A 25,303-nucleotide genomic window follows, 5' to 3' on the forward strand; every position below is an offset into this window, starting at 1 on the left:
TCTAGTTCCTCGCTAACTAGACTCTTCGGCTCGACCCGATGATCCCTTGCTCGTTTACTAATTTAAACATCAAAGAGCTCAACCCGGGGACATGCTCTGGGGCTCTTTTACCTTTTACGGGTCTTTGGAAGTATTTTGGTTCAACCACTCATCTCGATTCATCCTCTGTCCTCCTCTTTATCTGTTAGCCAGATTTTAACTACAACAACTAGCTCATGATAATGTTTGATAGGTTTCATTTGGAGGGTGTTTGGCATCGATGCATTGAGGGCAACTTCATATTTTTAATAAGTATATTGCATTCAAGTTAGGTATTATTATTATTATTGACTTTTTGTTAAAGGAATTCTCCATAATAAAAAAAAAAAAAAAAAAACTCTAGATATAAAAACATTTCTTCGTGAATTGACATAAATGTAGGTGTATATGCATAGAATTTTTGCTTACAAGAGATCCGTTGTCCTTGGTGTTTTGAAGTCCAATACATGAATTAGGCCGTGCCTAGGCTAAAAAAACAGCTAAACCACATTCAAAGAGGCAAGAAAAAAGATTTTTTGGGTGAATAGTGGATACATCCAAACTTATGGAAATGAATTTTATAATTAAGTAACTAAGTTGAGGAATAATACACTCTTTGGAACCAGCTAGCGCTAGCAGAGCAGGGCAAAGGAAGGGAAGGGAGGAAATTGAGGATGAGGGGTTACGTTTGCCCATTACTTATGCTGTTCATTAAATGCCTTTGTTTGCTGGTAGTTGGGAAGGTTGCCGTCGCAATTGCATTGGACTTCAATTTTGAATTAATAATATTGAGATTTTATATTAAAAATGGATAAATATCATTAATCCTGGCCCACCATATTAAATTTGGAATATATTTTCATTTTTCATATGCACCAATACCATTACTATTGTCGGCTTGTCGCCGTCCGTCCATGTAATATTATGTCGCAGATGAAAGGTAAACTGTTTTTACTAAGACCTCGGAGAGTTGGTTTTGGTCAACAACAAGGAAGTTGACCAATTTCCCGACCTTCTTTTGATTGGACACCAAGGGATATATAGAAAAAAATGCATTTTTCTCGGATAAATGTTATATATGTTACCTTTATCATATCATACATACATATATAAATCACTTTAGGAAACATATGATAATAATTTGGCGAGGGATTGATCCTAATGCAACGAGCTTGACATCGTTGGATCTCATCTTCCGGTTCCATCGTTATGATTGAAAAACTTAGACGAAGATAGGAAAAACCCTAACTTTTAATGGTTTAGCAAGAAAAAATGATAAAATGATCTAAAACCTATGAAAAAGATAATTATGATATTTTTAAAAGTTTTAGATCATACATATCTTCACTACGTATTAAAGATAAATAAGGAAAAGAATATTTATAACTAATGAGGGTGGATTTGGTCCTCCAATGACATTGTGACACGTGGCATCTTGGAACCACTTAGGTAACAACTTAGTCAAGATGATGGTGTCCTAAACTGGCGACCTAGCGACCTGGCACAGGCATCGAACTAGCGACCTCGACCACAACTCAGATCAGCTACAAGCACCTCGTCCAGGGCCGACCTACAACACTTCGTCACTGGCCGAAGTGACTTTGATGCAAGGAGTGACCTCCTTCGAAGGTGTGTCGGTCTGATTGAGGTCCAGGTGGCGACCTGCGAAACTTGCTCGCCGACAAATTCGGCATGCATACCCAACACTCCCACTATCCTTGAAAGTTAGCCCACGTATCGAGTGTTCCGGAGGATGGCCAACGTGCGTGGCGGTTACTTTCGGGGATCTCGGACCACTTAAGCGACCTCTCAGAAATCTCGGATGTGGTACGTGAAACCCACACCAAACAATGTCTATATAAAGTCACCAACCCCAATGACACAGGGGGGCAAGTAAGCACATTCCAGCTCTCATACTTTGTAATTTTTTAGCTCGCAATGTACTATAAGAATACTAACTTAATCATCAGAGCGACTTCACCAGGTTAGTCACCCCGAATGCTCTGAGATTGATTCTTTGCAAGTCTCTAAAAAACTACGAAACTCAATAATCAATGCAACTTGGCCCTCTGGTCAGTTCGCAACTCGGCCTGGTGACCTCGGCATTCAAGTCCTTACCCAACAAAATTGATTCATTAATAATCAAAGAGACTTATAAGCAGATCGAATCACGAGGTAATAAACCGGATCGCAAAAATTTTCATCAATAATCAAGGGGACTAAAATCAATTTTCGAGAATAGGAACCCCCCTTCACGTGCAAAATAAATGATCCTAACCCGTAGCCATCAAATCTTATCCTACTTAATATTATAGTGCAATATACAGTACACACCGTACGCACATCTTAGTTATCCCACTACAGTCACGGATACATGCTAAAGTGGTAAATGGTAAATGGTAATCCACCACCACCACTCGTCAGGTCAGACCCAGCACCAGCAGGCAAGCTTACTCAACAGTCAACACAGGAAAGCGGTGAAGCCAGCGGGTAGCTAGGGGCGTAGGGCACCAATATCTGTCTGCATTATTACTGCACAAGGAATCGAGGATTAAGAATTTAATTAAGAAGAGAGCGAAATAATTGTTAGACTGAGAGGCTTATATCCTTAATTAAAGGGCCTGGGCCCAAGTGCCGAACGTCGGTGGTCGAGTACCGTAAAGAATGCACCACCCGAGACCCAATGCCTAATTGTAGGGAACGTTGGTTGGATCTTAGCCTTGCTGTTGCACTGCACGTCTGCACTCTGCACGATCTCATGGCGACTCTTCCAACGGGACCGGTTATTGATAACCAGCCATGCAAGTATGATTTGGTGAGATGGGAGATGGGTATGGGTTGGGGTTTAAAATGGATAATATTTACTGAGTTGGATGTTGAGTTTTCTTTGTCTCCATCACTCTCCTTCAACCAAGCATGTCGATCTATTTGTGTTTGGATTTTAAATTTAAATGATCATATCACTGTTCTTCCAATTTTGATTTTGATTTTAATTTTAGGATATCCCTATACCTAATGTTCAAAGTATCATTACAGGGTGATACGCTGCTGGGACATATCAGTCTGTATTGGCCCTTTTTTAAGTTTTATTTATTTTTTTAATATCAATTTAAAAGAGTTAATTTAAGTGCCGGCTACCCTCTGAAATAGTCCTTAATCCGATACAACCCTGTAAGAAAGGATTGGGAAGGGGCTAATATGTAATGATTTTTTGAACCTTACCTATACTCTATATTTATTTATTTTTAATTCGGACACAAGACAAGGGGAGGGGGTATGTTTTTAGCAGGGCCGGCTCAGCTGGTGAGATGATGGAGTCATGCTTGGTGAATTAATTCTCTTAGGAGTGGTACATTTGAAATATTATATGAGCAGCAATCTATTGTGAGTAGCAGATCTGAATTTTTTTTTTCTTTTTTTTTTTTTGTTTTTAATGAACTTTAAGCTTTCCCGAGTTATTTTTGCCCAATGTTCGTAATTATCTTTTCTTGTTCACCAAGTTTAAATTTATTTTTAAAGTGTTGTTTTATGCTTGTTTTGTTCATTGTAGTTTTTTTTAAGCTTAAAACATATTTTATTCATTCAAGAAATTGATACAAGTATAGAAAATTACTATTAAGGTCAATCAGAATCCAAATACAATTTCTCTAGAAGAACAAAATATATAAATGAGTGAAAAAGAACATAACAACTTCTCCAATCAAACAAAGGTGAATTAGATCACCAACAGAAATAGATAAACAAAACTCATTGTAGTTATTGAGATCATATTGAGAGCATTTATGAACGAAATATTGTGAACTAAACTTAAAAATTAAAATAAAATCTTGGAACTAGTAAATAAAACTTAAAATTTTTGAGATATATATTTTTTTCACAAAAAAAAGGTATTTTTGCCTTTTAAAATTATATTATTGATCAGTTTTTAAAATAATTAAAATTATAAAAAAACAAAGAAATGGCCACAATTTTGTACCAAAAGAAAAATTATTCTTAATAAAAGTAAAATTCAATTGAGATAGAGAGGGAAGTGGCATAATAAAGAAACAAGAGGGGTCAATTACCGAAGGCCATAAATGCTTAGTTGGCTTTATCGCATCAAGTCCGGATCTATTTTTTCACATAAGGCGCCTCACACGCGCCTCACATTCACATCCCATCATTCATTCATAACATCTCCCGTATTTGTAAGTTATTTTTCACGCGAAATATTTCCTATGCACGATGCATGTGAGGCGCCTAAGTGTGAGGAGCAGCCTATGGCATCGTGTTTTGTTAACGACTGGAGCATCATCTATTCATCTTTCTTTGCTTTTTAGTGAATATCTTCTTACGATCGAGATCAACCGCACCTCCTCCTTTATAGAGCTTAAATTTCTTTATTTTCGGAGTTCGGACACAGAAGAGAAGGAAAATAAGAAAACAAGAAGGATGGAGATTTACGCCTACCCATCTCCCTCTGCTTCTCCTTTTCTTTCTTCTTCTTCCTTCGGGATTTGGGTTGAAAAGATAAGAGACATTTGTAGGTCCGGGGTGTCTGCAGTTCTTGGAAACCTCGTCTCTGCAATTTTCACCTTCTTTTTCGCATTGGGTTAGTTTCTTTTCCACTATCGATTCCTTTTATTTGTTTTATTTGCTTGAATTTGGTTACTTAGGTAGAAGACAGAGAAATAATACCTAAAAGCAAGGTTTCCTCAATTCATTCGATTGTTCATGAACTCGGTTCGGATTTTCTTTCTTTTCCTGTTTTCCCGTGTTAATATTTGAAAGTTTGGAGATTGATTGGGTTGATCCCTGTATTTTTCATCTTGATTTTGAAAACCTTTCAACGATTTTTGTGTCTTCTTTCTCAGAAATGCCTAGAAATGTTATCGGGTTCTTTCCCCCATTAGTTTGGAATAATCGAGGAAAGCTTTGCCCCATTTTCTCTATAAAAGTGGTCCTTCAAAAAAAAAAAAAGCAATATAAAGCTCATCTGAGCATCTGTGGTGAATGGAGGAGAGGAGGTTTGGGTTTCTGATCCTTGTTATAAAACAGAATTGCTGTCAACCTTTGTCTAATTCAACAAAAAATAGGGATGTTAAGCATGTAATTTACCAGAAAGAAAAGGGTTTCCTGAAATTGCCACCTACCAATGGAATAAGTCTCCCCTTTCCCTCGCATGTTTGCAGTGGGTTGTACATTAGGAGCCATGACAGGAGCTTTGATAGGCCAAGAAACAGAGAGCGGGTTTTTCCGTGGAGCCGCAGTTGGAGCCATTTCCGGAGCAGTTTTCTCAATTGACGTCTTTGAGTCTTCTCTTAATCTTTGGCATAACGACGAAACAGGAATTCGATGTCTCCTCTTCTTGGTGCGTAACTATAACTCATTTTTCTCGCTTCCAACAGATCCCCCATTTGTTTTCTGGATTGATGAAGGTATTCAATCGATGTATCGATTTGGTTTTCGTTGTGTAGATCGATGTTATCGTGAGTCTAATTAGTGGAAGACTTGTTCGGGAGCGGATTGGTCCTGTGATGCTTAGTGCCGTACAGAGTCAGGTACTTGAAACAAACAACAACTGCAATTATAAAAGTTGAAATCGAAAAACTCCAAGGAGATGAATCATGGTGAATGTGAATGTGGCGATTTGCTTACAGTTTGGACATGTTTGATCAGATGGGTGCTAGAGAAGCGAACTACGATGAGGTGCCCAACATATTCGAAACGGGCGGGACCAAAGGGATGTCGGGAGATTCGGTTGAGAAGATCCCAAAGATGAGAATTACAACCAACAACAACGTCGATGCCTCCGGGGAGAAGGTCTCTTGTTCTGTGTGCCTTCAGGTTCATCCTTTATCTCTTCTTTGTCATCAACCCAACTTTTTGGTCCTAGACAAAAATTGATTGCCATAAAGGAGAATTCAAGCTTGGATCTGTTTCTTTTTGGTTTTCAGGACTTCCAGCTTGGAGAGACAGTTCGAAGCTTGCCCCACTGTCACCACATGTTTCATCTACCTTGCATCGATAAATGGCTCATCAGACATGGCTCTTGCCCATTATGCAGAAGGGATCTGTAATCATCCTAGTGTGAATTACAAGGTGAAATAGGAGTTGTTTGTTTGTTTATTTTATTGATTTTTACGTGAATTTTATTAACTAATACCGGCTCTTCAGTTTTCTCTCCCTCTCTTACACCCTTTGTAACTAATCCTTGTGTTTAATGACGGAGTTACCATACCATCACTATGATCATTGTAAATTCAAAGCGAGTATGTATAAATTGAGCTTTTTCCTTTTTCTTGTGTGCAAAATGCAATTTTATTATATTAAAAAAATGTTTCAGATTAAATCTAGTAAACTAACAATAGCTAACTTGGGAGGTTGCCCTATTCTTCAATTGAGAGGGCTCTTAACATCTTTGGTGCTAGACTCTCTGGGGTTTTCGATTCATCTTTAAGCGAGGTACCTTTGATTCTCTGGTCATGATTCAAGTGGAAGATGGACTCAATTCATTGAATTTTGGATGTGAATGGTTGGGGATCCCTCCCTGGTTTTGCCGAGGCCGCCCGGGCAGTTCAAGTCAGCTTAGCTGAGACCAAATGGCTTACAGCATTGCTAGATTAAAATTTAAAACAGCCACGACTATACTTTTTTGAAGTTTTCTTGGACTTATCTATTAGTTAGTAGTCACTTTTAACTAATCCGATCACGAGGATTTTACCAGTAGATGCAACTCTTGGAGACACTTGAGAGGTTGAGGGCTCTGTCGCTGTTGAATTCATGCGATAAATGCCTACGTTGAAGCTCTTCAAAACGCTATGTGGCTAAAAAGAACTTCTAGATCTTGAATGAATGGCTTGCAAGTTGTAGCAGATCGGACCTGAATCCATGGCTCATGGGTGAAGTTGAGCCTTGAGACAATGGTTTTAAATGTCGCGAACGAACTTGAATTTTCTGTTTCGGATGTAGTCGTCCATTCCATATTGGATATGCAAATATTGGTTGGATTTATTATTCAGCCAACTTTCAAATTTTTGTTCGAATATCGAGAATTTCGATCGTTTATTTCATCTAGTTGTTCGGATAGAATATTCAAATAATAAAAAAAAACATTTATATAGTGTATAAGAGTATCGATATCATACGTTTCCGGAATCACAGATTAATTCTTAGAAACAATGTCCTCACTCCCCAATATTTCATTACACTCAGTTTGGAAGGAGTACAAATACAAATTCTTATTTGTATTATTTTGTATGTAGTTTTACCGTATATATTTATATTTGTACTCCGCATATGTAACAAAATGGCAATATCTTCCGAAATTTTAAGCCTTGGTTCAACTTTTATATATTTAATATTTTAATCAAAAGGCTCGTTACCATGTACATGTTTCGTCTTTACAAGGCATCCGATCAGAATCACAACCCTTACAGGGTAAGAGCCTGGGGTCAGATGGCCACACGGCTGTATATATCACTTGCCAAGTAACCAATCACTAGTGACACTAGCATGTAGGCCCCATGTGTACAGACCATGTTCACGATTGGTTATATAACAAATGACACATAACAGTGCGAGAAGACCCAAACGAGTGATATAATACATAGAGCCCATAGTGAGAAATTAAATGGTGTCGGGGGCTGGAGAATTATCATTGGTTGAACAGCTATTGCATTCAGCTGATCCTTGAAAGAGGCTTAGCTTTATCTTAAAGTGCATTTATCCGCTTTGGTTCAGCAGATTTAAAGAAGAGGTTTAAGCAGAGAATCACATGCATGGTTGTACCACATCCAAACGTGGTTCTCTATCAAGTAATAGAATTAATTAACTCCTACTGTCTAAGGAAAACGTGATGAATTTTTTCACTAAGACCAAATTCGTTTGTAATGCAATTTCATTTGCACTGGTACAAAGTATGAGAGTGCAATTGAATTAAATGTAAATTCTGATTTATTTTTTGTTTTCAAATTTTACTTTACTTATTTGCAGTGTAAATAGAGTAAAATAAAACCTAAAGCAGAGTAAAGAAAAATGCCAAGCAAATGTAAACCAGAATATTGCCTTTTAAGTGGGCTCCACCTGGGAAAGCTAAAAGCTAGTATGAAAGCCCTCCCGAGTCCCGAGCCGGGGCCCCAAGACAACCATGAGGCATGTGTAATTTGCTTTGCTAGTATCTTCAACATCTAGCATAAATTAAAAAACCAAAAAAAAAAAAAGATCTAGCATAGATGCATAGAGAGATTTATGTAATTCCCTAGAATGAACATTGCTGAAGGCCAAATACATGCCAAAATAGACCAAACCAAACAAACATGACATACAGCAAGTAGCACTTCGGGAAGATTCAACTTTTTTGTGTGAAACCCGTTTCCACGCAATATATCCGGGTAGCCAGAAAAAAATAAATAAAAGGTGTAAATATTACAGAAGCCTAAGGTTCTCAATGAAAGAATATGGATGGCTAGAAACCTAGATGAACAACTTTGACAATCGACCTTGAAAGAACCCACCCATTTATTATTCACTGGGCACCAACGAGCTATGCGGCCTATGTGGTAAAACAAGGATAGAGAAAAAGCCGGGGAACATATAGCTCGTACTAAAAAAAAATGAATTGCTTTGGGAAACTAGGTAACAGGATTTGTTTGTTTTCATCAGTTTGCTGCATCCCGACTGTAGTATTGGTCTAGGGTCTTCGCTGGTATTCGGTGGAGTAGTTCACGGGGGAAGATACGAAGCAGTGTCCAAGCCAAATCAAGCGATTGGAAGATATTGCGGGTGTCATATGCTCCTTGAGTAACAAACTTCCTCTCAAATTTGTCTAGAAACTCCAGATAAAGCTGTTTTTGCAGGATAAAACTTACGGTTAGTATTTCCCCAGTACAAAAATTTTGGGGGGTTTCATTTGTTGGATGTAGTTGTGTGCGTGTGTGTCACACAGAGAGAGAGAGAGAGAGAGAGAGAGAGAGAACCAGATCCTCAGAAGAAAGAGCTTCCTCTCCCACTACAGCCTTCATTGCCTGGACATCCTTTCCAATAGCATAATTTGCATATAGCTGCCAAAATAAACAAGTCAATAACCAACAATATTAATAAATCCACCTTTCTTCAATATCCCTCGTGAACAAACTTGGAATGAAATTTAAAAGTTTCTTCAGAATCTCCTCTGAATAGTTTTACTTTGTGATGGATAGCCAACTCCACCCTAATGGGACCACAAATTCCACGTCCTGGATGTGATACAGAGGGAAGTTACAACATTGTTAATGACTAATACCTGGTTGGACACATCAGCATGGTCTCGACGAGTCATCCCCTCACCAATTGCACTCTGAAAGAATGATCAACAATATAATACATTAAGAACCCAGAACAGTTTCATTCTCTTTCCCTTTATGCAGGAGGAAATTACAACGGGAATTCAGAAAAACATAGTTCTATTATTGAGAGTAAAAACCAAACAAGATTTTTGCCCATGCAGCATACCTTCATTAACCGTGAAAGCGAAGGGAGAACATTGATTGGAGGATAAATCTGTTGAAGAAAAACAGAAAACCAAGGGATCAGTTATATAACATTCAACTCTAGATCTAATTGATTCATACAATTATCAGATCCATGTGGCTGAACACCAAAAAAAAAACCACTTTCAGGAAACAAAGACCCAGTAACCAACTGGACCAAAATTTAAGCCATCTCAACTGTATCAAAGATGAGAATTTAAGTTATGTAGATTTCTTTAATATGAACCACCATTTACAACTTCACCAAGCCAACTGCACAATTAACTCACTTCATTGGTATGCTCCCTTTTCCCAAGTAAAAACACATGCACACACACACACGAGTAAGGATCTCAATTGGACCAGATTTGGTCCAATCCGATCTGGTCCAATCCAATCTGATGAATATTTTGGACCATTTTGGACCAGTCCAATTCAATGTCTGTGGACCGTTCAATCTGTTCAAACTAGTTTTAATTTAGATTGGTTCCAACCCAAACCTGGTCCATTGACACTTGTGTTCTTATCTTTCTATCAATGGACTGGATACTGGTTCAATCCCACCCAATCCAATATAAATACATTACAGATGGACCAGGTCCAATCCAATCCAATAAATACTTTGGACCATTAAGTCTGGACCGGTACAACTCAATGTGTCTTATTGGTCCGTCCAATCTGTCCAAATTGATTTTGATTTGGACAGGATCCAACCCAAAACCAATCCATTAACATCCCTACACATGAGAAACGAATTTCTGGCCCAAGAAAACCAAACTCACCTTTGTTAAAACCCTCTTCATTTCCAAAATTGTTCCATACCATTGCGAAGAATCCTTCACTTCTTTATCTGATTATTGAATACATGGGTAGCTCACAGTTCATGACAGCAGAGTGGATCAAGTTGGGTCCAAAACACCCAGATCAACCATAAGAAGGTGGGAGAGGTACCCATAGAATTGCACTTTAGGTTGAGCCTGGGTTAATTATGTTTGCAGTGATCATCTGTCATACAAATGTGAACCTAAGAAAATGGAATGGGTTGGGTAAAAAAATTGTTGTCCTGTGCTTGAAGTTCCCATGTTTGTTGTGAACCCTTGGTTGCATAAATGAAGAAAGCTATCATTAAAAAAGAATAATCATCATCATCTAAGCCATATCCGAACCATAAAGGGTTGGCTACATCAACCTTGGTTGCATAAAGGGTTGGCTACATCAACCCTGTTTTGCTATATCATTAAAAAAGAATGATATACAAAAATAAATGTGCCAAGCAACCCCTACTAATAGTTAGCCCTAGGTACCTAACACAATTATACAATATTTATGTTACTCCAACCTTAGTTGCTTAACCTCACCTGTCTATTGTGGAGTTGCCTATCAATGTATATCTGCCCTTCAGTAATGTAACCCGTAAGATCTGGAGTGGGATGTGTTATGTCTGGCCAACCATGACAAGACAAATTGTGTCAGTGTGTGAATACATTAGGAAACAAGGACGTAAGACAGTGCTTTGTGCACAGATTCTGAGAATAATGAATAATACCATCATTAGGCATGGTTAGAATAGGAATTTGTGTGATGGAGCCTTTTCGTCCTTCAATACGTCCAGCACGCTCATAGATTGTTGCAAGATCAGTATACATATACCCAGGATACCCACGCCTTCCTGGCACTTCTTCTCGGGCAGCAGATACCTGTGCTCAAAATTGCTACCTTGAGTAACAAAGATAAAACATTCATGGAAGGTACTAAAAAATACTCGGCACAGCCCACGGACCAAGCCCGCATGGGCTCGTGCCATGCCATGGGCCAGGCTGGTCCGTGGGCTGAGCCTTAGGCCAGGCCGGGCCGTGGACCAAGCCAAAACTATGAAAGGTTTATTTAAAATATTTGAAAAAAAATCTTAAAATTTTTATTTTATATGAATTTTGATACATACGATTGTTTATATATACAATAATTAAATAAAAGAGTATAATAAAATTAAAAACATTTGTTTATTTCATTAATATATTATATACTATATATTATTATATAATTATAATATATATATAATATTGTATATTATATATATTATTTAAATAAATATATATAATATATTGTATATTATATATATTATTTAAATAAATATATATGGGCTGTGCTGGGCCGGGTCGACACGTGGGCCACGGGTGGCACAGCACGCCTGTGTGTGTCATGCCTTGCCGACCCACAGACCTGAAACCCCCAGCCCAGCATGGCCAGCACAATCGTGTCGTGCCTGGCACAATCTGCGTACTGTTGTGCCGGGCCCGACATGTTTTACACCTCTGAGCATGCCCCAAAAAGGTAACATGACCCTGGAAAATTCTGCAACCATAATTTAACTCGTTTGAATATTGATAAGAGAACCAAGTTATAGCCCAAGTGATATTAAGGACTAACTGGAATTGCTTTTATCAAGATTAGGTTATGATAGTCACATCCAGTAAAATGATATAGCCTAAAGATGTTTACCAATTAAAAGAAGAAAGTTTACCTCACGGAGTGCATCTGCATAAGAGCTCATATCTGTTAATATGACTAGAACATGCTTCCCACACTCGTAAGCCAAATATTCTGCAGTAGTTAAAGCAATTCGAGGAGTAATAATACGTTCAATTGTGGGATCATTAGCCTGTCCAAAAAGCATACCAGAAACAGTGGCAAACATCAAAATATTTTGGCTTAAATAGAACAAAAACAGATTTTTTTGGAAACCATAAAATAAACAACAATACCAGGTTTAGGAAAAGGGTAACTCTCTCCATTGACCCATTTTCCTCAAAATCACGTTTAAAAAACTGTGCTGTCTCCATGTTTACTCCCATAGCTGCAAACACAATGGCAAAATTGTCCTCCCCATCCTGAATTCATGGAACCACTTGATCAGACAGAAGATTCACATAACTTTCTTCCTCCAGGAAAACAAAGCACAAAAATAAATGGCTGTAAAACTAATATAAATAACTCTAAATGTTTGTTCAGGGAAGGGGCACTATGAACCTAGATACGAAAACCAAAATGAACATATATATAGAAAATAGAGATGCTACCCTCCACTTGCTAAAACCTCTTAAGCATATCAAGATACAGGTATCCTATATGACATGCTTTTATCATGTATTTACATCTAGTTTTTTGAAGGTACATGTCATTTTTCAATATTAATGCCTTGCCAAATTTAGTTAAATTATATATACAGGTTTTCTACAATATGATTTGTTAAAATATACCAGTTTATAAATTTCTATAGTTGTCAGGTACCTATCATGTCCAATACTGGTTTGCCTGGTATTTATAGCTATCATGGAGGAGAAAACAATTGCTGCTTAAGCAGCTACATATGATAGCATTTTTCTTCAGTTGGATACCATATCAATCATAAATTAGAACTACCAAAAACCATTTCATTCCTTTCAGGAAAAAAAGTAAGAGAAGCAGGCTTCAGCTGAAATGTTCTTCCAAGATGAAGTCCACATCACCCACTCTAATCCTTGAGCTAGAACTTGTTGGAGGGGGCTTCACATACATTTGTCCTTTCACAAAAGGAAAGCCCAGTGATTTTCAGAAAAAGAAGGCCCCTACTCTATGCAGGGGGAGTTCCAATTTTGTCTACCACATCCTTCCAACAACCTAGTACAACTCAACACAATTCAATAAAGCCTTGCCCTAGTTATATGGCATCAGTTGCACGAATCCTGTGTTATTGCCCCACTATATTCAGTTCAATACCCTTTGTTAAAATTGTAGGATCCCCATTTCTCACCACACCCCAAGTTAAGATGTATAATGTCAATTCAAAAGAATGTCCTAGCATGAATAAGAAATGACAATTCAAAGCCTGTGTCCACAAGGATTTGGCATAAGTTTTATTGTCCACTACCAACCTGACACAACCCTCTTTCATTTTGTGGGATTGGGACTATAAGAAAAGTCATCACTGACAGAAAAAACTTAAATTGTAATAACTATAACCTTCCTTAAATGAATTATACTTCCTCAATTTAATTGATTTTTATCAATCTGTCTAAATATCGGTACACCAAATAATAGGTACCTCCATGAGATTCCCAGACTTCTCCAGCCGCTTCACAAGACCAGCCTGACGGCAAATTTGAGCAGCTATTTCATTATGAGGAAGACCTGCCGCAGAAAAGAGAGGGATCTTCTGTCCACGAGCAATGGAATTCATGACATCAATTGTAGATATCCCTGTTTGGATCATCTCTTCTGGATATGTTCTCTCACTAGGATTGATGGAACTCCCTGGAAAAACAAAAAATTACATAATATGCAGCAGTAGCACAGATTTCAAGGTATAATGGCTAGGGGATGTTGGTTTTGTCCAATAAAATTCCACATCAGCAAAACAACATCATACACATTCCACTCACCAGAAATATCCAAGTAAGCCTCAGGCAAAATGGGAGGGCCATTATCAATTGGCTTCCCTGATCCATTAAAGATCCGTCCAAGCATATCCAGTGACACAGGAGTCTTCAAAACCTGCAATATAAGAATAATATTGAAATAAGAGGTGCATGTTTTTATAATTATATTTTGAATAGATCTAGAAATTGAAATATATATGAATGATATCTTTTTAAGCTCAGTAGCTAATTTTTGCAGTTTGTGTCAATATGGAGTTGGAAATGCAACTTGATTTCCAGTCAATGCTTGTAGAAAACACATATTACATTTGATGCCCTTTTTTCTTTTTAGATTCTTCATATTTTAATTACTAGGAAAAGAACAAATGATAAAAAGAAAAAAAAAAGGAAAAAGGAAAAAAAAAACAAAAGAACTCAGGTCTTGGGCTTGCCCTTGGATGAGAACTCCAAGTCAAAGGTGATTTAGGATGCTATTGTAGAAAAGATTGTATTCTTTAGATTGCTGCTTTCATTCTTGTTTATCTTTGTTTTATTGATGATTATGGGTTTGTGGTTAGTGGGCCTTGGGCCTAGTTCTATTCCTTTATTGATAGTATAATGCTGCTGCCTTATTAAGGACAATAATGTAATTTTCCTCTTTTTCAGCATAAAGTGTCCTTTTGAGCCCCATAATTGGCTTTCTCAATTTTTTTCTTCTCTCTCACTTCTTATTTCCACTGTTAAAATGTGGAGGCATGGCACAAAGCATTCCACTACCTAAAGGTGAGAAGTGTAGTTCAGAATGTAAGAGACATAATCCTCTCAAGCACAAGGAAGCATAAGGCTCCTTAAGAGGAAGGGGATGAGGAAGAAGAGGAAGGAGGATTTCATCTTTTTTTTTTCAATGAAAGATGTCTTATATTAAGAAGAATGAAGATGCATAACACTAGCTGAAAGGGGGACTCTTGTTGAAGCGAAGGTGAGCATGTGAAGTTTATCCCCATTCTCTTCTCTCTCACCCTCACTCTCTCCTCTCCCTCTCTTCACCTTCAGGAGGTTAGGATTACCCTGAAGAGTCCTTTGAGGTGAGCAGTATCTCCTCTCCCGTTTTCCTCATCAGGAAGAAAGATGGGACATGGAGATTTTTTGTGGACTATAAAGAATTCAATCACATAACAATAAGGGATAGATTTTCCCATCACAGTTATAGATGAACACTTTGATGAGCTCAAGTCAGCCACAGTATTCTCTAAACTGGATCTTCAGGCTGGGTACCTCTAGATCAGAATCCACTCCAAAGATGTTCACAAAATGGCATTTCAAACTCATGACAGCCATTATGAGTTCCTAGTTTCTCCATCTACTTTCCAATCTTTGGAGGATATATTTTGGCCTTATTTGAGTCATTTCATTTTCGTATTCAATGGCATTTTGGTTTACAGCAATGACTGGGATTCCCACCTATAGCATCTCAAGGATGTTCTTGATAGCTTAAGGCAGCACACACTGTTTGTGAAGACATCCAAGTCTTCCTTTGGTATGACTCAGGTTCATTATTTTGGCACATCATGTCCAATGGGAGGTTGCAGCAGACCTGGATAAGATAAGATTGTAGTGGTAACTACTTGGCCTCAGCCCAACTCTCTCAAGAGTCTTAGGGGGTTCATGGGCCTTACAGAGTACTACCCCCACTTTATACAGTACTATGGGCTAATGGCAGGCCCATTGACACAGATACTCAAAAATAGTACATTTAGATGGAGTGACCAGGCCCAAAATGCCTTTGGCAATCTCAAGAAGGCCCTCTCCACACCCCCTACATTGAGCCTGCTTGACTTCTCTTAAGACTTTGTAATTGAGTGTAATGCCTCCAAAACTGGGATAGGTGTGGTCCTAATGCAACAGAGACAACCCATTGCTTATTTCAGCAAAATGTTATCCCCATAAACCCAATTTAAAACAATAGGAGTGCAACTCAGTTTGACCCAAATTAGCATTTACCACTGTTTCTGGGTCGGGATTTTAGGTCAGGCCCATTCAAGTTTTAACAAAAGCCCTACCTGAGCCCACCCAAGTTGCATCCCTAGAAATCAACATATGATAAAGAATTGATCGCAGTGGTGTTATCTAATTCTCAAATAGCATTATTACCTACTAGGGCAGCCTTTTATTATCAAATAGATTGTCAAACTCTTAAGCATATACTAGAGCAACAAGCCCATAGTCCAAAACATGTGTAGGAAGATATCACAATGGATTTCATCAAGGGCTTGCCAGTGGCAGCGGAGAAATCAATTATCATGGTTGTGGTAGACCAATTGACGAAGTACAGCCATTTTGTAGCCTTATCCCACCCATATGCTACAGCTCAGGTGGATAGACTCTTCATACAAGAAGAGGCTCGTCTTCATGGTACCCCTTGATCAATCTTCACAGACCAGGACCCAGCATTTATGAGTTGTTTTCGGGGGGAAATTTTCAGGGTGCAAGGTCCCAAGTTCTGCCATTCAACTAGCTACCACCCTCAAACCAATGGTTTGTCAAAAGTTATTAATAGGTGCCTCAAAACCTATTTGCGTTTTATGGTGAAAAACCCAAGCAATGGGTCCATCAGCTCCCCTGGGCTGAATTCTAGTATAACTCCACATCTCACACCTCCATTGGTATAAGTCCATTCAAGGCCCTATATGGAAAGGAGCCTCCCTCCATTATGCCTTACGAGAGAGGCTCTTCATCTGTAGTTAAGGTGAAGAACCAGCTTCTGCAACGAGATCAGATATTGAAGTCCTTGAAGGAGCAATCTATCAAAAAAAAAAAGTCCTTGAAGAAGCATTTCAGTCGGTCCCAACACCAGATAAAGGCCCAGTACGACTGGAAGCACTACCCAGTAACTTACCAAGTTGGAGATATCATCTATCTTAAGTTGCAGCCTTACAAGCAGGTGTCAGTAGCCCAACACTATTGGCCAAAGTTTTCTCTGCTATTTTTTGGTCCATTTCACATCACTAGAAGGGTGGGAGAGGCAGCTTATATATTGGACCTACCACCCTCCTCTTGAATCCACTCTGTTTTCATGTTTCTTTGCTAAAGCGGAGCATAGGGATTAAGGCGCTAACGAGTGCAACCCTGTTGGAATTCAATGACACAAAAGAACTACAGCCAAAGCCATAAGTCTCGACTTCCATTGGGTCATATTGGGGAAGGGGATAGTCAAAGAGGCCTTGGTAGTTCGGAAACACTTGCCACTGGAAGATGCTACATGGAGGACTATTCAGCTCTGGAACAACACTTTCCTGACATCAACCTTGAGGAAGAAGGTTGTTTTTGAGGAGGGGTGGGTTGATAATGCCCAGGGCCCCAGGCCTATGGTCCAGTAGTAGAGAACTGAGCTTCAGTTCAAGCTCCAATTCAACAGAGGGAGCAGCCCAGTACCCACGGGGCCCTAATCCAGCTAGAGCCCCAGGTACACCAATTCAATACATTTATAAAGGAGAATATGTCAGCATAGTGAGAATTGAGCATGTAAAGTGTGTTTCCCTTGTAATAGTACAAATAGCATGAAATGAAAGTAGTGGGCAAGCAAAAAGTTATCCTCCATTCTCTCTTCACCTTCAGGAGGTTAGGATTCCCTCAAAGCGTCCTTTGAGGTGAGCAGTATCTGATCAATCTTCTTTAAAAAAAAAGTAATTCTTCGAAAATGGACATGGAGATGCATAATAGTTGCAATCTTTGTGGACAGAGTAGTGAATCTGTCCAGCAATTGTTGATCCATTGCAGGTTTGTATATGGAGTATGGACCCACTTTTTTTATCAATAACAGAAATCATTTTATTAATGGACAATAATATTACAGCATTTCGGGAAGAGATAAAAAAGCTTAACTCTCCCGAAAAAGAAAATAGAAAATATGATTACAATACTGCCCAAAACATCTGCTCCCTTCCCACCTTTGTTTCGCCAATGTGTCTGCAAAGGCATTTGCAGTCCTCTTCACCCATTGATACTGAACCTCCATTCCCCTAGTTAGCCATCTAGCTTCCCTTCTCTCATTTGCATATTTTCACAGTCCATTGTCCTTCTGTAACCAGCTTATAACCAGCTTTGAGTCTCCTTCAACAATTAATCTAAGAATATTCAACTCCTTTATTTTTCTTAAACCTTCCATTAAGGCACATACTCAGCTCTGAGAGAGTCACCATTCCCATTGGGGCCTGAAAACAATGCAATCACCTTTCCATTCTCATCTTTGGACACCCCACCATCACCCGAGGGCCCGGGATTACCTTCACTACTGCCATCAAAATTCAGTTTTATGCATCCTGGGCCTGGTGGGGACCACAAAGGAGAGGCAACTGATGAAAATAGAGTAGAATTTGCCACTTCCAGCCAGCTATTCAGTAGAATATCTGTAGAGACATCAGCAAACATATCCACAGACTTCAACCAATGTGCCACCCTAACCATTATTACCTCGATGATACCTTCTTTTTTTTATGAATGAATGGTATCGATGACACCTCCTTTGTTCCTTTCTTCCCATTCAGTCCAACAAATAGCAGCCCTCACACATCTCCACATAACCCTACCCCTTTTCTTAGGCCATCTAAGGAAAGAAGAAACAAACAAGCTTCGTATATCTGGTGGAGGGGTCCACCTACAATCAAATAAAGAGATAAACCATTCCCATATATCAGCAATAAAAGGACAAGAAATTAGTAAGTGGTAGCAGTTTTCACCGTTAGCCTTACAGAGAGTACACCAACTTGGGAACAAGCACCAATTTGGCCTTTTCTTCTAGAGTAAATTACATGTATTACATCTTTCCAGGAATGCCTCCCAACAAAAAGCTCCAATCCTTGGAGGAATTGGCTCACCCCATATTTCCTTAACTGGGAAACACTGAATAGAAATGTTGGTCTGTTGTGCCAAGGATTTAAAGGAAGCACAAGAGAAAACCCCAGAGGGAGATAAAGTCCACATTCTCCTGTCCCTCTTTGACGGGTCCAAAACCACTCCATTAAAGATCTGAATTAAACCCACAACCAATTTCTGACTCCCTAAGGCATCTTCTAAGACCCAAATCCCAACCATACCCAAAATTTGACTCAGAAATGACCAAAAAATCAGCCGCACACTTCCCTTTGAAACGGGAGGAGAATAATGAAGGAAATTGGAGTTTCAAGGGTACATCCCCCACCCACAAGTGTTCCCAAAATTTAATCTAATTCCCAGAGCAAAGATCATACGTAATGTGTTGCAAAAAGGATGGAAGAATGGCATGTATGGTCTCACTTGTTGCAGTTGTTTGACCAGAAATAAGTCATTCTGGAAAATTTTCCCAGGCTAAGCTCATTAAGGCCAGTAGGAGGGTATAGAATACAAGGGATATTCTCTAGAATTCATCAACTCTTGCTCTCTGGTGGATAGTTTGGACAAAGTGTAACAGCAAGATTTTTTAAGGAATGATTGCTAAGAAGTATACTGTCATTGGTAAAATAGAAAGAACTCTTCTCTGTTGGGCCACCATCCATAAAGAGTTTAGAAACCTTAAACAAGTCCACTTTCAGAGGTGCTTCGGAGGATATATTTGACCATCAAATGTCAATGTAAAAGGGTCTATATGTATCAGAATGGTGTTGCAAGTCTGATGCAGTAGGGCTGGAACAAACTATCACAAGACAGAAATGAGAGAATGGGAGAGAGTGTGAGAGAGAGAGAGAGGAGAAGGGGTGGAGAAAGAGAAATGAGAGAGAAATCCCAAGGAATCACACCAAGGGGTCCTAGAATCACTCTAGGGTTTGTAGGAATCACTCCATACAGCAAACTTGCTCTAAAGAAATCTTCATTCGTTCATTCATTCATTAGCTTCAAAAGGAAGAATACATTTATTTATACAGTGACATGTGTGGCCCGGTATATTGTTCACCATAATTACAAAAATGACATTCCTTGTTTTGTGCATTAAGAAACACAACAACTTTCTATCTACTAATGCAAATAAACTGAAAATTGAAAGACAAGACCTACTAAACTAGAGGAACAAGATGTTATAGCCTAGGTCCTACACAGGACTAGTTAAAATGACGAAAATACCCATACTGTCCAAGTATACAAAACTATAGAAAATTTAAGGAAATTCCAAATTTGATTCTTCAGCTCCTGCATTAAAGTCTTATTCACATGTACATATTCTGTTTCAGAACTCTTGTGAGTCTTATTCACATGTATATATTCTGTTCTAAGGGCATCTATTCCTCATTGTAAATTTAATATAATTACTATTTAGGAGGAAAAAAGGTACTGTACCTCCCCGGTAAATTGCACAGTTGTGTATTTGTTGTCAATTCCAGATGTTCCTTCAAAAACCTGGCAACAAGAAAAGTATATGGACAAATTAAAAAAAAAAAAATACACCAACGAAATGTAGCAAAAATCTGAGGAATGTGGTAACAGTATAATTTTTCACGGATTTCACCAATCCCAAGCTAAGGGGAGGGGATTAGTGACCTCAAATCCCAACAAGAAATAGAAGTAGACCCCTTATCTATGATTTTTTGTCTTTTCTTCCTTTTCTTTTGGCAACAATATAAATGATACTATGTGCACATGTTAACACATGTTAGACAATTTATTGTGGAAGAATTCTTTAGGACAGATCAGCAAAGAATATCAGCAAACAGATCAATAACCTGCACAACAGCTTTCTCTCCATCAACTTCTAGGACTTGCCCACGTCGAGTTGTTCCATCTCCCAAACGGATATTGACAATCTCCTGATATTTTGGACCCTAAAGCAGTTGAGCAGTAGCAATCCAAAATCAGTCGATGCAGGCATTACAATACCATGTTACCAGGAAAAGAACATAACCAAGAATAACAGCTAAACACAAAAGTATATTTAACCTACCTTAACTTTGTCTAAGATGACCAATGGTCCTGCAACTCCAGAAACAGTTCTATACTCTGCAAAGTGCACATAAAGAAGCAAAATTCCAGTTTAAAAATGCATATAACCCTACCATAAGGCCTAATTACCAAAGTCTTGAGCAAAGCTACTTTTTTTGGGTGGGGTTGTAATGTTATCTAATTCTTTTCATATTACAGCAAGTTACACTCATCAAAAATCAATTATGCATAATACTCTATCCACCCCCATATATACAGGTAAAATCAAACCAACCACCATTAGTGAGTTATTCCTAATGTTAACTATCAAGGTGTTGATTTCTATATGGACTCTTTATTATTGTGAAACACATTCAAACCTCAACACTTGAATTTAAAGAGGTAATGAAAGATAAACTTTAGAACACTTAAACAAGTGGCCTTCATCATCATCTAAAGCTTATCCCAATATATGGGGTCGGCTGAATGAATTCGCAATTCTGTTCTGTTTAATGCCAGATCCATTGTTAAATCATGACCACTTAAATCATTTCTTACTACTTAAGCCCATGTCCTTTTTGGTCTTCCCCTAGCACTTCTAGCCCTTTCAACTCACTTTTTCTTACGGGTGCTGTAGGTACTATTCTATAAATGTGAAAAAACCATGTAAGTCTCTCATGTTATCACCTATTGGAGCTACTCCTAGGCTCCTTCAAATGACTTATTTCTGACTCTATCCTTTCTAGTTTTTCCACTCATCCATCTTAGCATACGCATTTCTTCATCACTTATTCAAAGGAGGAGGGTTATGTCAGGGTCGCAGATAGCATTAAAACCTCTGCCAAACCCTTATGATCATGGAACCTAACAAATAATAATATAGATAAAACAAATAAAGATATGATATGCATAGATGTATGAAATGGATCATAGATCAGCAGTTGCATCCTATCTAATAACCGACTGAAAAAGCGATCTCAAAATTTCCAACATATTGGTTGTTACTAATTTGCCAGCCTTCTCTAAGCTTTAACAAAGTAACAAACACAAACTCACTATTTTATTTGATGCTATGAATACTCACAAATAAGGTCATTGACAGAAAAGAAAATAAAAATCAAGGCCATTACCCAATGCTGAGAGAAAATAAAACAAAGAACAAAAATGCTAACTGCTGATGCAAAAAACCAGTAGCAAGTTCTAGCATGCAAATGCTAACACATGCAACTAAATCTACATTGAAACCGTGAAATACAATATGCAACTGAGCTTCATGAGTTATTAACCAAAAACAAGATAAACAATTTAACAGATTGAGGAACCTACCCATGCCAATCTCTAGCGTTCCTTCATCCATTTCAGAAATCTTCTGCGCCACACCCATCTTCAACCTGATGATATAGGAAAACCTGAGACATTAGACAATATTTCCAGAGAGAGAAATGCAGTATAATCTGAACATAAACCATTTTAATGAACCAGTAAACAGTAACTTCTCCATTAATGCATTAACCTCTCAAAATTAACAGATAGCTATAATGTAAGCTACAGTAGGGGAGTTCAAAATTGTATGACCATTGAAAAAGTTCTTCTCAACAGGGCCATTTTCCGACACAAAATAATTCAGAGGCGGGGGTCTATTTACCTACTAAAACTGCTCGATTCAATCACTCGAATCTTAGAAACCAGAGATTTACCATGGATCTGGACCTTTAGGTAATATAATCACGAGTCTCCGGAATCTATAGAATCGATAAAAGATTCCGGTACTAATTAAAGTGAGATATAGAGGTTCAGGACAAATTTTGGCCCTAGAAACTCAAACAATTTTGATCTTTCTGTGGAAAGAGCTCGGCAAAGAGTAATACTGATTCTTATTCAAAAAACACAACCTAATATATTTGCAAAATCGGATATATACAGACCCAAACCCTCCAATTGATCCGACTGATCTTCGGATTAAACAAAAATTGCAATTCAAACACGAAACCAATCAAAGAAATGTTTCGACGATTGAATAATTCAGATACGAATGAGGAAAATCAAATTGAAAACAATAACAGGAAGATAGAGATCTGGGAAAGGAGCAGACCTTTGGAGAGAGAGAGAGAAGGATGGAGAGATCTGATGGACAAAAAATATTTTGACGAAAAAATGAGCGCCTTAAATATAAAAAAGAAAAAAGTTAAATTCACTCATTTATGCGTCGTTTTGTTTTGTATTTTATTTTTATATTTAACAGCGTAAAACCCACGTGCTGTCATCATACATATGGTATTTGGATTTAATTTGTTAAAGAGTAAGTGTGTAAAATTAAGTATTAATCATATATAATGTATTACGATGGCATAAAAATTAAATGATTTATAACATTTGAATTTAACTTTCATCATTTAACAAATCTCTTATGATAGTGTGATCGGATTAACTGAATGCAATGGCCGTGCAATAGATCGTGGAATCAATTGTAACGCCCTCTGCGCATGAATATGGTTTAAAAGCCTAGTACTATAAATAGAACCTACAATCAAACGACTCACCTTTTTGCATATTTTTCATGTAATGGTCGTTTATCACTGCGCTATGACATTGCCGCACTCCACATATATGGTTTTCTAATTAATTAAAGGCTGCTTTCTTTTTGCAACAAAAAAAAAGGCCTACTATACAGCCATCATTTTCAATTAATTCAAATCCATCCAAGAATTTTATTTTCCTGAAAGCAAACAGGCCAATCAACAGAGTGTTGAGTGTTGACGGCATTAAATTATCAAGAAACCTTCGCGGAATTACAATCCAAAGAAAGAGTTTCAAACAGAAAACCAATAGGGATACCGATAGAACAAGTAAAAGATTAGAAATAAATAAAACACGTTTAGCTGATTTGTGAACTGCTGCTTGATTAAGAACACAAGAAACACAACAGTGAAGGATCCTTAGACAATAGGAGTTTGCAATTAACCTTCGATGAAATGTCTGATTTTTCAAGGAAGCGGAATATTAGAATGCAACAAGCTCTTTATCCCAACAAGTGAATCTCTCTTGAGAATCTAAAGCAAATTAGTTGAAATTGATAGTTATTTCATGGATTGTGGGATCAATCATTTTACTCCACACTAATGATAAATATTACAAGTGACAGTTTGATAGTATACGCCTGGATAGGTTAAACAAAAATAACAACGGTGTTATGTATTATTAACGAATTGAACTAAAACAATTTTCATAATCTATATATAATAAATAATAGAGGGGACCAGGGAGCTTTGTTAAAAGAATTTGAAAAGGAGTTAGAGGTGCAATGGAGTAGAACTCGATGCACGGGCTTTATTAAGTTTTTGGTGACTATCAATATATATTTAAATATTAATTGAGGGTGAATTCGACGATTCATATATAAAGCAGTCGCTAGTGCGGCTGATCTGTAAATTAATCGCAAAAAGGTAATCTTTATTGAATATGTATGTGAATATGTTGAGAATTGAGATACAAATAAACCTGTTTATGGGCTAGCTCGGGTTTGACTTTTGTTAAAACTTTAATGGGTCAGTATAAAGTCTGAGTCCGAAATAATGTAAAAGTGGCCCCGAAGCCCATCCCGTGAACAGGTCTAGATGTAAATAAAGTTGAGTCTGGATCTTTTGCCCACGTCTACCCAGGGGAAAATGTTCTCGATTCATGATTTACGGGGGATAGTTCCCAATTCATGATTCACGGGGATAGTGTGTTATAAGTAGACCTTCACGAGTTTTATTGCGGAAAGAGGTAAACATGAACGGGCGAGGATGAGAAAACACGGATTTTAGCACAAGAACGGTCACTTTGTAAGTTTGTGGTTTGTATAAAAATTTGCCAATTGATAGGTCTGTGTGACTGTATCCAATCCACTATCCCAACACCCTAGATGGTTGGGACGTATGTTGAAATGATTCAGAATTCAGACCAACATTTGATGCATTGACAAGTTTTTAAACTCCAAGACAATACAGTTTCAAATTTGATAGTTTGAACTGCCAATTGTTTAATTGGTAAGGTCTTTGGCTGATTGTTGTAACAAAGACTTTGGATATCGTATTCCAACCCTCTATCAATTTGATCTAATAATGTATATTTCACCATGAAACTGGGACCCACCATAAAAGTGGGACCTGATGTGTGGTGTAAGATCATGTTGGTAGGGGATTGGAACATGTTTGATTGGCAGGTGACTCGGATTCGAATCGAGGGGTTATCCACTTATGGGTTTAAGGGTTTGGAATCAGAATTAGAATGAACTATTCTGATTCTAACTATTTGGTTGAGCAGAATTGGAATCCCATTCCCATTCCTGCTGAAATGGTATTCCCTCATTTGAGAAAATGACCATTCTCTGCCCCTTAGGAATGAAATCTCATTCCTACTTATTTTAATTCTCATTCCTATTCTTGTCTGAACCAAACAAATAATGGGAATAGACCATTCCGATTTCAGTTTCAAAGTATTTTGATTCCGATTTTGGCTGCGAATCAAACAGACTCT

General features: G+C 37.9%; 2 protein-coding genes across 5 annotated transcripts; one reads left to right on the top strand and one right to left on the bottom strand.

The window, feature by feature from the left end:
* Positions 1 to 4,240: 4,240 nt before the first annotated feature.
* On the top strand, positions 4,241 to 6,311 carry LOC148849879 (NEP1-interacting protein 1-like). Its single transcript, XM_088943816.1, has 5 exons — positions 4,241 to 4,609; positions 5,190 to 5,368; positions 5,475 to 5,558; positions 5,677 to 5,844; positions 5,955 to 6,311. Exons 1-5 carry the CDS (start codon positions 4,243 to 4,245, stop codon positions 6,075 to 6,077), a joined length of 921 nt encoding a protein of 306 aa, XP_088799942.1. The 5' UTR covers positions 4,241 to 4,242; the 3' UTR covers positions 6,078 to 6,311.
* Positions 6,312 to 8,244: 1,933 nt separating this feature from the next.
* LOC148849880 (V-type proton ATPase subunit B 2) lies at positions 8,245 to 23,425 on the bottom strand. Of its 4 annotated transcripts, none has more exons than XM_088946936.1 (15): positions 23,326 to 23,425; positions 22,112 to 22,176; positions 20,808 to 20,863; positions 20,590 to 20,688; positions 20,207 to 20,266; positions 13,925 to 14,036; positions 13,588 to 13,796; positions 12,269 to 12,394; positions 12,028 to 12,165; positions 11,053 to 11,203; positions 10,865 to 10,947; positions 9,490 to 9,537; positions 9,281 to 9,334; positions 8,976 to 9,059; positions 8,245 to 8,843 (listed from the first exon to the last, which is right to left on the bottom strand). In XM_088946936.1, the coding sequence occupies exons 2-15, from the start codon at positions 22,167 to 22,169 to the stop codon at positions 8,658 to 8,660; spliced, it is 1,464 nt and encodes a 487-aa protein (XP_088803062.1). In that variant the 5' UTR covers positions 22,170 to 22,176; positions 23,326 to 23,425; the 3' UTR covers positions 8,245 to 8,657. The 4 variants fall into 4 exon arrangements, with proteins under 4 accessions (XP_088803062.1, XP_088803059.1, XP_088803058.1 ...); XM_088946933.1 differs by lacking the exon at positions 23,326 to 23,425 and adding an exon at positions 22,431 to 23,248; XM_088946932.1 differs by lacking the exon at positions 23,326 to 23,425 and adding an exon at positions 22,878 to 23,030.
* Between the last annotated feature and the right edge of the window lie 1,878 nt (positions 23,426 to 25,303).

The sequence above is a fragment of the Nelumbo lutea genome, chromosome 5, assembly GCF_056320005.1.
Source record: "Nelumbo lutea isolate HS-2025 chromosome 5, American lotus-T2T, whole genome shotgun sequence".
NCBI classification, from domain to species: domain Eukaryota; kingdom Viridiplantae; phylum Streptophyta; class Magnoliopsida; order Proteales; family Nelumbonaceae; genus Nelumbo; species Nelumbo lutea.

Coding starts and splice junctions, on each gene's coding strand:
- LOC148849880 (XM_088946936.1), bottom strand. CDS start 22,169: ATGGGTGTGGCGCAGAAGATTTCTGAAATGGATGAAGGAACGCTAGAG. Junction 9,538..10,864: donor GGCAACTCCACAATAGACAG/GTGAGGTTAAGC, acceptor TTTCTTCAACAG/ATTTATCCTCCAATCAATGT. Junction 9,060..9,280: donor ATGCTGATGTGTCCAACCAG/GTATTAGTCATT, acceptor TTATTTTGGCAG/CTATATGCAAATTATGCTAT.
- LOC148849879 (XM_088943816.1), top strand. CDS start 4,243: ATGCATGTGAGGCGCCTAAGTGTGAGGAGCAGCCTATGGCATCGTGTT. Junction 5,559..5,676: donor TTAGTGCCGTACAGAGTCAG/GTACTTGAAACA, acceptor ATGTTTGATCAG/ATGGGTGCTAGAGAAGCGAA. Junction 5,845..5,954: donor CTTGTTCTGTGTGCCTTCAG/GTTCATCCTTTA, acceptor TTTGGTTTTCAG/GACTTCCAGCTTGGAGAGAC.